The sequence below is a fragment of the Cupressus sempervirens genome, chromosome 3, assembly GCF_028749045.1.
Source record: "Cupressus sempervirens isolate cs-2001-9-10 chromosome 3, ASM2874904v1, whole genome shotgun sequence".
NCBI lineage: Eukaryota > Viridiplantae > Streptophyta > Pinopsida > Cupressales > Cupressaceae > Cupressus > Cupressus sempervirens.
In genome coordinates this window covers 593,181,326-593,198,237 of record NC_143120.1, presented here as the reverse complement: position 1 = coordinate 593,198,237, position 16,912 = coordinate 593,181,326, and the positions used below count along the sequence as shown (strand labels likewise).

The following is a 16,912-nucleotide window of genomic DNA, read 5'->3' as shown; positions in this document are numbered from 1 at the left end:
TGAACATAATGGGTTCCAAGTGAACATTTTGAAATGACACTTTTTGACTATTTCACACTCTACAACTTCTAGAGAGAGCTTGGTAAATATGGAAACACCTAAACCTTAGCTTTAAGCTCTTGAGTCACCTGTGAAGATTTGCCCAAAAAAATTACAAATTTTAACATTAAGATTGTTGTTGCATTCATATGATTTATATAAAGAGGTTAGAAGTAAATATAAATAATAATAATAATAACCAAATACTTCAATTTAGGAAACAAAAACCAGACAATTGAGGAATTAATTGTAGGTGTGTACAACTTATTGGATTTGGCAAAATTGGCGAATCCCCACATTTACAGTTCAGCTGGTAGAAGCCCTCATCGGAGGGAAAGATGAGATAAGTATGTGGATTCAAAGCCTTTCGAGGGTTTCATTTCAAGCCCTGGCAAAGGCAAATATTTTGAGGTCTTCATTTGAATGTCGGTTCCAGTGGGGCAGATTATTTAGCAGCTCTGGGTCAGCAGCAGGTCTAGTGATGGCGAATGTGACGAAAGGCAACTTCAAGGTTGCTCTCGAGGGCCTTCGCGGCCTTGTTAGAGATGCAAATTTTATTGCCATTGATTTGGAGATGAGCGGCCTTACCAGTGCACCATGGCGCGATAGTTTTGAATTCGACACATTAGATGTTCGATACTCCAAACTCGCCGACTCCGCCCGCAACTTCGCTGTCCTGCAGTTTGGAGTTTGCCCTTTCAGCTGGGACTCCACCTCTTCTCAATTCGTTGCTCATCCGTAAGCGTTTATATATTCATTCTTTATATTTATATTTGACACCGCAACAAGTATTATATACATGGCGAGCCCCAGATCAAGCTGGTTGCCTTTTCTAGCTTGCAGGCTAATTAAATCTTTTATAATTTGGCGAAGAACCGAGAAAACATTTTTATAGTCTATAACTATTTAAATTAAAATGTAAATAATATAAAAAACGCCCAGAAATGATTTTCCTCAACTGGTTTCGAGTGGGCTGTTGTAAAACGCGAAATGAGTGGTGCTGGTGGCGTTTCAGACTACCTTGCGGCCATGTTACAATTAAAGCGGCATGTTCTACTAGTTTAGATTTTATTCACTATTATGCTTCAACTTCTCGTTATGTGATGGGACATATCAAGATATAGACAGGGTTCAATTTCTGTCAAGGTTAGCGACACCATATTTAATTGGGCCCAGAATTGATCGAGTTATAAAATGGTCCGAGAGTAGGGGTGCGCGTGGCTGTAAGATGAAATAAAGAAAGAAAGACAAATCAATTCTTTTAAGATAGTCTACGGGACAGACTAACTTACAAACTGATTTTGCATTTCAGTCATTTTCCTATGCAACTTGATGATGAGTACCTCCAACTGCTCGATTTTCTCCTTGCTGAATAAATTAACCCAAGAGTTAGCTGTAAAGATATTTATATAACCGTCGCTGCTGTCCTTGAAGACATCACTCTAAAATGAAATGCATTTCTGTGGCCACTTTTTCCAAAGTGCAAAAAATCCTTGCTCTTTCTTCCTAAGCTTTTTTTGGTCTTTTTCAATGTCCAGTTTCACAGTGAAGTTGATGAGAGCTAGGTTTGATTGAGAAGAATTGATTTACTCATGAGCTTTCTCGTGAGGTGGATATCCGTGCATACAAAATTGAACAATACATAAATAATTTGAAATCAATCACACCGTAAACATCTAGAAACAGTGGGTCTTAGATGAAAATGCGCATCTGGCCAAAGCTTAACCACTTCATGGAAACTTCAAAAAATTTGTGACTTTGGACACTTGTATTCCTTCCTATTTTCATGTTGTACTTTGTTGGTTCACTAACTTCCTTCAATAATCTTTCAGGAGTTGCGAAGAATTTCTAAGATTAAGAAATAAGGGTTCTCTTCTAGGTTGGGAAGCCTGTCAAACCCACTGATTTCAAGTAGCTTGCAGAATTCCATTCCAATGAATGGTAGTTATGAAAGTTAAAACATAATCTGGAAGGATTTGTAAAATAATAGGGAGTGGATAATCTATGCCTTTTACCTTTTATGTTTTGATATAAATTTTAATAAAATTACAAGTTGTGATATTGTTATCAGGTTTTAATTGTGTAGTTTTTGAATCAAACTCATTGACCCATATTTCATGAGTAGTGATTCAACATGAATCCATCTCTCATGAGAATAAATGGAACACTTAGCACTCAATTAGAATAAACCTGCTTTGCTCCCCATTTTCAAGCAGTTGAATGGTAAACATGTTGAGTTTCCGGATTGCTGCAAATGTATTTGCACTGCTGTAATGTCTGGTATGTGCGTTCCAATACAACATCCTCTTAGATTTATATATAGAGAATAGGCCATGAATAGACTTGCCCCATCATAGGACATGTCGATTCTATAATTAGATAATTAATAAAATAACTACTTTAATCATATATATATTATGTCATATTATATTAATTTTTCTCATATAACAATAACCTTGTATCTCAAATATAAAGAACACACACACACACACACATATAAGAACACACACACACACATACATACATACATACATATATATATAATCTCATATATAATAGGTTTATTCGACTGAAGCTATCAAACATCAACACTCCCTTTTAGCTTAGGAGATAAACACATAAGAATACATGTTACTTCAATGTAATTTAACAAATAATAATTTTAAGGATATCTCATTTGACATCTTAGAAGATTACCACCATTTGATATCGCATTCAATATCATGAGTATTGGTCTTCGAGAATTTCAATGATATACACCAAATACTCAAAAAGGTTTTGATATCACATCTGATATTAAGAGTATTGGTTTCCCAAAATATCAATTATATTCACCAAGTACTCAAAATAAGGTTTGATATCACATTTGATATCAAGAGTAATTGATATTCGCCAAGTACTCAAAATAAGGTTTGATATCACATCTGATATCAAGAGTATTGGCCTCCCAGAACATCAATGATATTCACCAAGTACTCAAAATAAGGTTTAATATCACATCTAATATCAAGAGTATTGGCCTCCTAGAATATCAATGATATTCACCAAATACTCTTGGAGTAATGGCCATCTAGAATGTTGAGATGCAAGACATCACCATGTACTCAATTTGTTTGATCTCATAATACAAGTTACTGCAAGATTGTCACCTAACAATGACTTTTGCATATACAAGTGACATCATTTTGAAGTCATGACTTCCTCATGATGTAACTGGGGGTAGGCCCAAATAGTCATGACATATATTCATGACTCGTAGTCCTCTTGATTGCTACAATTTATTGATCACTAGAGAGTCCATCTCAACATAGTCTACTCACTCTAAATCAACACGACCAAGATAATCAAAGGTTGACTGAACCATATCCTCTATCTACTCCCTCTCTTTCAAGGTTGCCTCTAATGATATCGGGCTCCCTCTGAATCTCAATCTCCCTTTTTCTATAAAAACATCCTTGGAGAGAAAGGTCAAGGCAAATAGATAACGTAATGTATAGAAATATAAATAAGAGATTAAGTACACAAGTAAATAAAGGTAGTTCTCAAGATATAATAATCAGAAAATACATATCTCACTTAATATCCTTGATGCAAATTTCTCCTATGAGAGTCCATATATCCATTTAGTTCTTGAACTTGAACCTCCAGGATTGCAATCAATGGTTGGCTAAGTCATATACTTTGATGAAATACAATAGCCATGAAATTGAATAATCATCCACTTGAGGTCCATTAGATTTCCTCTTCCATCTTTAGTAACCTGTTAAAGTGTGTTCGCTTTTATATCTCGTCTCATCAATATTCGCACATTTTGACCTTTTAAAAACAACGTGCTTATTAAAAGATCAACATTAATATATACTTAAATGTACTTTTAATCGAATCACTTGGACTGTGAAGCAATTACATCTCTCCATTATTTTACTTGGGTAATCGTTATGTGGGAACAAATAAGTTGACCTCTTAATAAAATTCATTTAAGTCATGTCGTCTCTTTCAAATATTATGTAATGTTAGATTTAATAAACATTATAGCCCTTGTTCTTTTAAATGGTGTTTAATAACATGGACAAGGATGTTCTTCCTCTGCATTCCTCACCTGGTGCATTGGGGTCCATGCCTCATAACATGGTTTATCACTTGACTGAATTCTTCTCTCTTAAAAGCATATCATCTGGTGGTCTTTTCCTTCGTTTCCCACTTATGTATTTTCTCTTCAGTTATGCCTTCAACTTGTGGGTTTGCTAGCTTACCAATGGTGTCGATTATCCACATGGCATAATCTTACAGTAGTGTACTCCACTATCCAAAGTCTCATGCTGCGTATGTAGTGTGTCGACAGATATAAATCTATGAGCCTTTGTATCATAATTAATTTCTTGCCAACTAGGGCGAATTCATTTTTGACTTATTACAACCTTGCCTTGGTTGGGTGGTTGATTAATCTACACACTCAATGATGTGGAATGGCACATAGTTGGCCGACTTAATACCACTGCATTTTGATACTTACGCTGGCTGAAATGTACATGATGATATTATTATTTTCCTTAGGCTTCATCAAAATATTATCACCGACCCTTTTGTTTTGTTGTTCGCACATAACACATTCTGTATAATGTCTCTTTTGCTTGTGGTACTTGACTTGTCTTTCTTTTCTCTGCTGCAGGTACTGAATATCTTTATTTATTATCGCTAGTAGTAAAGGTGCATGAGACTGTCACTTGTTTCTTCTGCAGTCGGGATATCCATGTTGCTACTGGTTGACTATCAAGTAATGCTGGTGTGTCCAAGAGGATGAAGTGTAATGTTAACTAGAAGCACTTGTTAGAGCGTAATCCATTTTCTAATTCTACGCACTGTAATAAAGCTTCTTATAATTACCCTACTAGATATATTGCGAGAGGGTGAGATGTGATGATTAATGGGCAAACATTCGAGCATTAATATGCTAGAGCATCATCTAAGGTTTATAAAGTGGAACCAGACTTATCACAGGGAGATGAAGGCAACCCATTGCCTCACTCATGACACCCTGTGCTATAAGAGATGCTCCTATTGTTTTTGAATCACACCTTTGAATTACATGGTGGGGACTTCTAATAAGTTGTGAACTTTTCTGCATAGTTCTGATGCAAAGAAATGCTCGATGACTTCTTTTGAATTAGTTGGTGCCATTCTATGAAATAAGTACACGAAGTTCTAAGAACTTGAGTACCAATTGGCCTGTTATGTTTATAAGTGGTAAGCGCAATTATCTCAGATTATCCCTTCACTAAGCTTGAGCTCCCAATACTGTTCACTATTTCCACTCCTTATCAGTTCATTCGAGGGCAACTAGAGCCTTGTAATTTATGGCAAGCAATTATACATTCTATCAACTAGGCTCTGATACCATGTTGAGTTTCCGAAATACTGCAAATGTATTTGCATTGCCATAATGTTTGGTTTGTGTGTTCCAAATGCAACATTCTCTTGGATTTATATATAGAGAATAGGGCATGAATAGACATGTCCCTTCATAGGACATTTCTATTCATTAATCAGATAATTAATATAATTAACACTTAGATGTAGACAATGCTATGCTTTAGGGTGTACAATTGAGAGTATTTCAAGATCCTTACCTTTGACCATAAAAATGAATCAAGCAGCTGCATGGAATGGCTCAACCCTAAGTCATGTCACATTTTTCCATTTGAAAGGGAGTTCAACATGGATGTTGCAGCTGCTCAAGCCTTTTTAGTTGACATTAAGCAAGTTGAGCTTCCTTACCCTAGTCTTGAAACCTTAGTTGTTTTAGTGGAGGAGGGTTGTGAAGATTAGCCTTTGATGATTGTGACGAAGCCATGATTTCTCTTGGAGCTCAAGAACTCTCAAAAGAATCAAAAGCTTATATCACATTAAGTAAAAAGAAATCACTTATCTTGATGAATCCCAATTGCAAAATAGCCTTTGCTCACACATGTCAAACAAGATAAATCAATTTTTGAGATTATGTGAAGATGTTAGGCTTCCCTTATTGTAGGATGGCCGATGGACAACTATTTTGTTAGGTTTTAAGATAATCTCTTCACTAAAGTTATCGAGCTCCCCTCTTTCTAAGTGGGACAACCTTTTAGTAGATTCTAATGTCCCTTTGTTTATGGGTCTAATGTAGTTTAATATATGAGTACGACCTTCAAGGCAAGGCCAATTTCACTTATAAAAATATGATTCAACAAAATTTAAATTTAAAACAATTTTATAACTTGAAAATTAAAGAAGCAAAAAATTATGATTTCTTTTTTGTATCGAAGAAGATTTGATCTTAGCATCATCTAGGTGCCTACAACTTGGACTTGCCATTAAACCAAGTGTCCTTGTGTCCTTTGACAAAAAATCATAAATAATATATTATAATTTAATATTTTGTATTATTGAATTAAAGTTTAATTAAGATCTTTAATGTATATGCATATTCTAAAATTTTAATCAACTAGCACTAATTAAATGAGAGTTTAATTTTAATCTAAGAATTTAATGGTAAATTACAAACATTGAAGAATATCAAAATAATTAATATATTTTCTGATATGAATTTTTATGAAGGGGCCACCCACAAGTGTGTGCAAGAAAATGTAATCATAAACATTAGCTTCACCTAAAGCCCAAAAATTATAAAACCCGACATGCAACTCCCTCATCTAGTCTTTTATGCCTTCCCCAACACCCTACTCGATCACTAATTGCTCAATCAATGTAGGATCCTAAATCAGTCCTTTCGGTTCTTTGAGAAAATCCATGTCTCTTGCCGCTTTCATTGTCTCACCTCCTCATCCTTGCGATTTTCGCAAGTGAGGTAATGGTATCCATGGGCTTTGTAGTGAAGGGTCAGCATCAACCACACACTTGTGTGGTGAGCCCAATGCTTACCACCACTTGTTTCAAATGCCAGTTCATGTATTTGTGCCAACACGCCCACACCAACCTTTCCATCATCCTTGTTATCATAACTTTTTTTGTTTGGCAACTTGAGCAGCCATGCCAAGAGCATTGATGTAATGTCTGAGCTGACATGGTATTCAAAAGTTGAGAAAGAGTAAACATCTCTTGGAACTAGCTTTATGGCTTGCAATGTCTCCTTGTCGTTGGCGCAAAAGTCTTTCATCAACTTGTTTTGAATTTCTTTCTTTTGTAAACCATTGACTACTCTCTGTGTCTAAATTGATGGTCCGCTACATTGCAACTCAGTTGAGGGCTATGAAAATCTTGGTGAGCTTATCAAGATAGATTCCTCCAATGGTAGGCACATGTGTGGATGTCACCCTCTTAAGCTGTTATTAGCAATCATTGATCACCTTTAATCCTCATGCCAAGCTTTGTCTTTTCATTCTTTAGCTTGGTGTCTAAGTCCTTCCAAAAAAATGTCACCACCATATTATTTTTCCTCATGTCTATGGCTTGCCTTGCTAGGTAATCACCTCTTGTTTTTCTTCCCCATAAAAATGGGAGATGATAATATCAATAAAGTAGATGGTTAGAATATCTTCAGAAAACCTAAATGAAATAGCAAATGGACAAGTTGTGTCTTATTATATTTAAAGCCTTGTTGTATATGTTGTTAGACAAATAATGGTGTAAATGCAATGGAGCATTGGGTGTGTGATTCATTACACAGTATGGTATATGATATTTCTGTTTTGGTGTCTATGCAGGTACAATTTCTATATCTTTCCGCGCAATGAACTTCCAGCTAATATTCCATCATTTGATTTTCTCTGCCAGACAACATCTATTGAGTTCCTGGCTAAGCATAACTTTGATTTTAATGTTTGCATTTATGAAGGTAAGTTTCTTCAAAACCAACTGATTAATTATTTTTATTGTTATATCAATAACACAAAAATCAGATCGTTTTCAAAATTAAATTGGACTTTCTTTTTATAGACACAACTGTTCTGAAATGATCAACTTTAGGATATGTCTTCTCAGCAATAGTTTGCTTGTATCTTTCACACTGGCACATCTAATTCTTATTTTATATCCTTCAATGCGTTGAAATGTTGTTGCACTTCATTACTGGAGAGCTAAATCTCGAGCAAACAGCTGATGTATTCTTATAAATTATACTGTTTATGGTTTGATGTAAAACGGTGTTCAGTTGTCATCATGTTGGCAAGGGAATTGAAATCTGGACCGAACATAATGTTACAGCCTACAGCCTAGTCCAGGCTAGTGGTTGAAGTTGCCAAAGTAGTCATTTGATGGTTGTATATCACCTCAAAGTTACAACTGCTAATCATATCATCTTCAGAATTTAAACCAAATTAAACTTGGTCATTAAAATCTGATTTGAAATATATTTGAAACTGATACCTGTGTTATTTTCCTTTTCCTTCTGTGCTGTACAATATAGTTCAAAATTAAAAAACTCATCCTTAATGTTTTGTTTAATTCTGTAGATGAATCCTAATGAAGATATTATTTTGCTTTTTCAATAATTTATTAAATAAAAATTGGCCACCTAAGCAGATAAAGTAAACCTTTCAACAATACAAGGAATAAAACTGTGCGAAAGGAAAATATTTTAAAATTACTGACAGCTTTAATTAATTTATTTTGAGACATGTTATTTGTGTGGATGCACATGCAACTATTCTCAATCTTATGGGATGTTTTCCCTATTAATATGATTATGTTTAATTTATAAGAAGTCCCTTGTAAATCATTGTAAAAAGGGAAAGGGAATAAAATGTAATATGACTCCGTAAATATTTAGTAACTCTGTAAGTTAAAAGAGGGGTTACAGTCGAACTAAATTCTTTACAAATTATTTAATCTGTAAATCAGGAATTTAATAGATCCCTTTGTAAAGAGCATACTAAAAATGTAATTAATGTTATGAAAGTGTGTGACAGTTGTGGCAGATATGAGAAACAGTTGAGATCCTCCTAGAGTGAGAGTGGTTGTTCTGATGGTTGAACTTAGATAAACATTTAGAGTATTTTGGAATAGATTGAACAAAAGCTTTTGATATTATATAAATAAAATGGAACTATTGTCTGTTTAATAGTTGATTTTGTTCAATGCTTTTGATCAAATACAATAATTAATCATTTAAATTATCTCTGATTACTTTAGAATAAATTGGAAATTTCAATTAAATTAAATCCATTGCAAATATCAAAATGCTCTGGGAAAAGTAGCATTACATTTTGGTATCAGATAGTTTAGAATATAATGGAGGAGGCTGAATAAATTTGTCAAAGATTGCATTTCATCACAAGAATGGATAGGGTGGTGGAAATATGTTGGATGGTTTATAAGGGTGTGCGTATGAACATGCCATGTAGCATAAGAAATTTGTAGAATGGTAGGCAATGATAAGCAATCTGATCGGGGGGGGCATACAGAGGTAAAATTGGTTTCTTTTCTATTAAAGTCTATAAAATATTTTTTTCAACTATAGCGGGCACTAAAAAATTTCAACTATTTGTTTGCCTTGAAATCTAGGGGTGCTGAATTATTATTGTTCAGCATAGTCAACTATTCTTTTTTGGTAAAAAATAACTACTATGTTCATGGGGATGCATACTCGGGGCGTTTGAGTGTGCTTTCATTGGGGACATAGGGATGACTTTGGCACATTTCTTAGCTTCTTTAAACTAAAATATTTAGGAAGTGTTGTTGATATGTTGAGACGGGGAGCGAAAGCCAAAAGGATGGCATACCAAAGATGAGGGCAAAATGCTGTAGGGATGACCAATTATCCTTAGGGATGTTGGTCATGATTAAAAAACAAGTCACGTTTTAAAAAATGGAATTTAATATTTTGTGTGTGGGCCTCCACACTCTTCTAAGCCCTAAAACAGCAAAAGGATGTCTGCTTATAAAACTTCTATTCATTCAAAAAAACTTGAAGTCAAGTTAGAAAGACAAGCAACTAGGGTTCGACGATGTAGTTGGAAATTTGGCATTGGTTAGTAGTAGAGGTGAGGAGTTAAATGGTGACTAGCAAGGGAAGTGAAAGAACTATGGTAACCTTCCATTTGTTCTTTTTTCAATTATTTTCAGTGTTTAAATGATGAAATGTATGATTATTTTATTTTAACTTTATATTTTTGATTTCCAAATTCCACTTACATATTGATTCACAAAACAAAACAACATGAACAACAACACTAGTGAGAGTAGTTAGAATGATAAGATAGATAAGAAATGAAAGGCAACTTGGGGGTTCTTTAGGGTGTGGGAGTTGTATGGGTGAAGGCTCCAAAATCTTTTTGAATGCCTTTTCAAAGTTCTAAACATTTATGCAAAAGGCCTCTTTAAATCCAAGAAACCTCTTCAATTCATGATAACCCTAGACAAATATAGAAAAGAAAATTATGGTGTGCGAGATTGTGGTTTTCACATGTATTAAATTGATTTTAGAGGGAGCTACACGAGCGAATTGCCATCTATTGGGGTATAGTGAGAATGGGTGAAATGTTTGTAAAGAGATGGAGGAGGATGAGAGAATAGAGTTTCATAGATTGCATATGGAGGTGGAAATCAAGGTCTTATGGGTTGCAAATGCCAACACAATTGGCACATGAGAGGATAGAGTGTCATAGATTGCATGTGGAGGTAGAATCAAGGTTAAGGGATTGACAATACCAACACAATTTGCACAGCCATCTATGCATATGCCTCCTATAGTTGGTAGTGGTGATGTTTCCAAAAGAGGGAAGAGGGAGACAAGTACTAGGGAGCATCAGGTACATTTGCAAGTTTGTACCATGTGCATGCACAAATGTGGTAAAGTCTTCCATTGTGAAATTTTCTATCCCCATGCTATTCCATTCCATGTAGCACATTCTCCTTACTTCAAACAAATGTTCAAAGCTGCAACTTTTGTTGGCTCCTCATTTATCCCTTGGAGAACATAAAATGTACTACACTACGTGACAGATAATATTTTAAGGTGAGTTTGGTGATGACGGGCATGAGACATTTTTGGATTAGGATGGGCTACTCTATGGTCATGGATGAGATCATTGATATTGGACGTCCATCATAGTCACATGTTCAATGGTCTCATATTTTCTTAGAGCTATTGATTGTTCTAGGAAGCAAAAGAATACAAAATCCAATTTCATATTTTGAGAGATGCCCATAGAGGAGAATGGTGCCTCGAGTGTTCTACATGTGGCATCGTTTTGGCTTGTGCAAATTCAGTGGCATGAAGGTAGAGGATACTTATGAGCACAAGTTTTGGATGATGCATTGAACAAAAAGGCATAGGAAAGATAGATTGGGTGTAGTAGGCCGTGATAGAAGCTAGAGATATTCAAATGTTTATTTGCATTCATTATGCCTTGCTCGCTTGAAGACATTTTTAAAGGACTTTCTCAAACTTATGGAGACAAGGTATGCTAGTTATTTAATTTTTGTTAGAGAGTACGCATGAGGTGCTTGAGGCTCTAAAGTTGATAATGGTTTAATTCAGACTAGAATAGATGGCTGATTGCAAACAATGTGGAGGAAAAAGCATCAACCCAAAAAATCTTAATGATGATTGTTTGTTCAATGTGAGGTAAAAAAATGATTTTTACCAACTTAGTAACTTTATTAATAAATTTATAATTTGATTTTATTGTTTTTAACTTGTACTTTTAAATTTTTTTGTTTCCATATAAATCTCTTTCATTTTGCTTCTTGTCTATGTCATTATATGCTGATATTGGATCTAGGCTTGGAGAGATTTACGAGTCATTTAGCAAGTGCTTAGAAAAATGAAGCAAACAATTGGTAATAGGTATCCTGATTCTGGGATTATATGAGCAACACATTAAACCCATTGATGGTGGAATACTGAACACTTAACTTCATGTGTCAAACTTTGCTCTCGATCCCAAATGGTATGCACCAAACATTGGTAGGTTGCTTTCTTAAAATGACAAATATGTGAAAGAAGGCTTAGTGAAGGCCCTTCAAAAGATGCATTCAATTTAGGATTTGAGTATACTCCGCTTACAATGGCTTGTCTTTACTAATCTTTATGGTCCTGCATTTTAAAAATCAGATCGGAAAATAAATCAATCTACATTACCTTAAATTGATCCTATGGATGGTGGACATGGCATGACAAAGACATACTAAAGTTGAGGATGCTCTTTGCCGGTCTCTTTACACAGGTTGCTAGTTCCTTTACTGTAGGTTGATCTAGAAAATTATAATGCCCCCTTCTTGAGCCGTGACATGGAGACTAGTCGGTAGCCTGTACTGTCATGGTCCTGAGGGCTTAGCTAGGACTTTGGAGGTATTTGGCCAAGATGATTATAAGTACAGGGCAAATGGAGTTTGATTGCTATTTGAATTTAATGTGCAAGGGTAATGCTCATAAAGTGACTATTTAAATGTAATACTTTTATTTTTCTCAAGGATCACTTTGTATTATTAAAAACAAGTAGCAAATGTCTTTTTATTAAAACCGTACTTGAGCGATTCACTCTCATGTTATGGAAAAGGAACATGTAGTGATATTTTCCTTATGTAGTTTTTGATGGCAATGGAGACTTTTGGAAAAAAGAACCAAGAGAATATTGTCATTACTTTGGCATTACAAGAATGTGAAGGGTCGTAGGATAGGGGGATGTGTGGAGAGTTGGAAACACAACAAGCATGGGGAGGAGAAAGACAAAAGGAAATTGCAGAGACTTTTTTGGTGTTATCATATATGAGGTTGAGGGACAAAAACCTCTTATGCTAACAATCTTGACGCCATCTCTGTATGGTTTTGGGACTCAGGGATTTACAGTGAAGCTTCAGAGCATTTGTTATTGAGAGATCCTCGCAAACTGACTGCAAGCTTTCTAACTAGATTAGACTTCAAAGTGGTGGCATCGTCTTGTTTAGAGCAGGCACAGTAAGTGTCCACAGTCCTAGGTCGGAAAACCATTTGCTGCAATTGCAGAGACATGTCTGAGTTGCATCAATGTAATTGCTGGCAAAGTTTAACAATCTCTGGGAGTGTTGTTTTACAATTTAGAAAAGAGGAAGGCTTAGCTCATGCAAACTGGTTGGGGAATCTGCAAAGATTTATTTTAGTGTTCCTTTAGATATTTGCCATGTACTGAATTAACTGCATTTGGATAATTGTGGACTGTCTTAGACCACTTGACTTCCTCTCAATGACGTGAACAACAACTTGTCTTGGCACAAATTGTATGTAACCTTTTCAACTAGGACTTTGTTTTGGCATTTCTAATTTTTGATATGAATTAGAGCTCTGAGAATATATATGATATATGCATTTGTAATGTTTGAGATAAAACATAGAGTATTGGAATGTTTAAAGAACTGTTATTCAATTTTCTTTTCTTGCAAATATTGCCCTGTTGAAAGATTGGCTATATCTTTTAACATTTCATAACTGCAACAACTGTTAAAACATTGAACAAAAGCATTGCTTGTGCCATATTAAGGGTCCTTGCAAACAGAACTGTTATCACAATTTCCAAATGATAGAGAAATACCATTAGCAAAATAAGTGGTGGTTTATTACAATGGTAGCAGAGCTTAAAATCTTGCCATCCTTGTAGGTAAACAATTCAATGAATAGGCAGTGATATGGCAGATTGGAGTGCTCATCCGTTAACACATCATTATAATTTGAGAAGAACTAGAGCATAATGAAACGCATGCCAAGAAGAATAGGGAAATCAAGAGGCTTTATTTGATATAGGTTAATAGGTTATTGACAATATGGGAGACAAGAACGTTAGGGACCCCAGAGAAGAAAGATTTTCGCATCTTTTGGACTCGTTGGCACAAGGACAAATACTTAGCTGAACAGAAAGCACATGAACAGAAGTATTGAATGGATGGTATGGTACAGATGATGGCTAGGCAGCTGGGTGTGAATGTGAATGTGGGAGGTGATAATGGTGGACAAAATGGATGGAATAATGCAGGTAATAATGAGGAAAATAACCATGAGCAAAATGGGCAGAATGGTGAAGCACAGGTGGAGGACAACTTTGATCAGGCACCAAAACCAATGAGAACAATATGTTTGAGACCCATTGTACCTACTTTTCCACCTAGATTTCTGGTTCTTCAAGGACAAGAGCCCTAATTGAGTTGCAGGCTCAGTTTAGGATAGATTAGGAAGTGGGAGGAAAGGACTCAGAAAGCTATTACCTTCAAGTAATACATGGACTTGAGGCTGAAACATTGTCATGTCCCCTTTTTCTAGCCAGTGAGTTTTGTTGCGCCATTAGCCCGTTTTGCCTTGGTCCCATGGGCAAACCAGGTTTTCTATGTGGTCAGAGCAGTTTTTGGCCTAGGTCATTTCAGTTGTGGGCTAATTAAGGATATTTCAGTGAGGTTTCCAGATACTCTTATTTTTAGTAAGTCAGCAGGCTTAGCATTTTTGGCATCCTAGGGTTGGACTACGAGCATCTTGCCGAGACCTTTCCAATGAGCTCTCACACATGCATATTTGAGTTCGTTTGGTTAGAGATTTTAATGGCTAAAGATTTAACAGATTTATTATAAAGTGGCTTTATAATTTATCCTCATATTGTAATGTCACTTTATTATCTATGGGCACTTTATTTCCTTAAGTGAGAGAAGTATTATTTTTAAAAGGAAATAAAGAAACAGAAATGGGAATGCTAAGAGTCACCTGTTTGTTCTTAAAAGGGAAGATGGATCTCTTTTGGAGTATGCTTGGTTTATGATTCAGATTTTAGTTTCTCTCTTGAAAGAGTTATTTGTAAAGCTTCAACTTTCATCCAGCCCGAGGATGGAAACCCTTGTGCTGGTAGATAGTGGATGCAACTCCATTGTCTGTGGAGACATCACACCAAGTGTCTCACGTGTGCTTACAGGTTATTTCCTATATTTCCAATTTGACTGAATTTTTGTATACAAGATTGGACTTGATATTCGGTTATTTTATTGCTGATGTATAATGCAATGACATATTTTGAAGCGTTTTATGAGAATTTACTGGTTTATATTTTTGGTTAACATTGCATCATTCATCTGTTTATGTTCTGAAAATTACTTTGAGATAAAATCGAACAAATATCATTGGGGATATTACAATGGTATCAGAGCACAGATCCTGCCATCCTGTTGGGTCTAATCACAAGTTTCATGAATAAATAAGCTATATTCAGGCTGTGGTGTTCATTAAAGAATATAAATTCAAGTATATACAGTGTTAGAATATTTTATCTGATTTGAAAAAACTATATTGTGGAAATTTAAGAAGTTGGTTCATTCACAAAAGAATCATAATGAACAATATTTGAGAGCCTTTGTGGATATATTCTGGTATAATAATTCTTGATTACAATTTGAGATAAGGAATTATTTGATATCGAAACCATTGAAAATTCTAAGTTTGCCGTATGCGGTAAGCTTGCGGAAATACTTTGGTCTATTATTCTGTATCTCCCAAATATGGGAGTTAGTGCAAACAATATTGTTGCCAAGAAATGGTAAATTGTGGGGCCCGACTCAGTATTGGTGTTAGTCTTATAAATTTGATTTCTAATGTTTGAGACATTGATATTTGGGAAAGTTGAATAACAATATGCTCCATTTTATAATGTGTCGACGAGTTTATTAAAATTTTGTGCCCAGCTTTCTGCAAAAATTGTGGATATTGTTAACCAGCCGGCTGCATTGGAATTTGAAGATGCCTTATTGGGGTTGTGAATTTCTGTTTTCAACATTGCCTTGGAGCTGGAAACTTCAAAATTGTCGCAAAAGATTGCTGTATAATATTGTAGTGTCTTCCGATACAATTAGCAACAGTTTGGAAATCTACAGGTCGTTGCCGTTACAATTAGCACGCGATTACTAATCCTGAGCGTTTCTGAAGTTAGAATCTTGAGCACATGAAGGGCTTTATGAATTCATTCCGGTATATTTTGTCAGGATTATTGTTCGACTGTTACAACAGGGGATAATATTGTGAAAGTAACACCAATCAATCCTTGCGGAGATTCAAGACTTTTGTGCTTGTGTACTTGGCATTTTTTTTGCAGAACGGTGATAATCTGGGTGTTACCAGATTTGTTTTGGTTTGGACAGAGTTACAAAAAAACTGGAGTCAGAGTTATAAACATCATTGCCAGTGGTGTGCGGGAACCATCAAAATTGGGCTATGCAATAGCATGGAATCTTGCAGAAGACTATGAACGGATTGTATATGCATTAACCAAAGTTGGGAAGCTGGAAACATTAAATCCCTGAACAGATTATTCCAATTATTCCTGGTGGTGAATTTTCTAATTTCTTGTGCGGAAGCAGTCTTCAGTAGTAGCATCGAGTGTGTGTTATATGTGGTGCATTGAGGATTGGAAGCATTATCATCGCTGAGACTCATTTCTCTGAAGGAGAGTCTATATTTGACTCACGATACTATATATTGTGCCTTGTGGTCAATTCCAGAATCCAAAGGAAGCTGCGATAACTTGCAAGCACAGGGTGGCATCAATAGCTTGAGTAGTGTTGATGAGACCATATTGGAGACCATATTGGATTTTGGATTTTTCTTTTATTTCCCGTGAATGATTATTCCAGCAAAGGCTTTCAGGCAGAGAACAGTGGAGTTGTAAATCCATTGATGGGGTGAGTGATATATGGGTTAAGATAAATATTGGAAACTATATATGCCGATGGAGTTATGTTTTAATACTGACAAATATGTTACTAGCACCATCAATAACCAAATCATATTCAGTCGCATTAAGCTGGATGTAATAACCTCTGATGGATTGGACAGAAAATACAGAATTCGGACTAATGGTAATATCGTTAAACACTTGTTATGAAATCAAGTCCTTAAACATCCATGTTACTGACATGTTATAGTAGTGATTATTAA

The 16,912-nt window shown here is 35.4% G+C and overlaps 1 protein-coding gene across 1 annotated transcript in view; it reads left to right on the top strand.

Annotated features, from left to right (window-relative positions):
- The first annotated feature begins 227 nt into the window (after positions 1-227).
- AHG2 (Polynucleotidyl transferase, ribonuclease H-like superfamily protein) overlaps positions 228-16,912 on the top strand; it is a 64,033-nt gene continuing 47,348 nt past the window's right edge. Inside the window, exons 1-2 of the mRNA XM_089821067.1 lie at positions 228-777; positions 7,737-7,867. Coding sequence (XP_089677193.1) covers positions 389-777; positions 7,737-7,867 — 520 coding nt within the window. The 5' untranslated portion in view covers positions 228-388. The remainder of the gene's footprint in view (positions 778-7,736; positions 7,868-16,912) is intronic.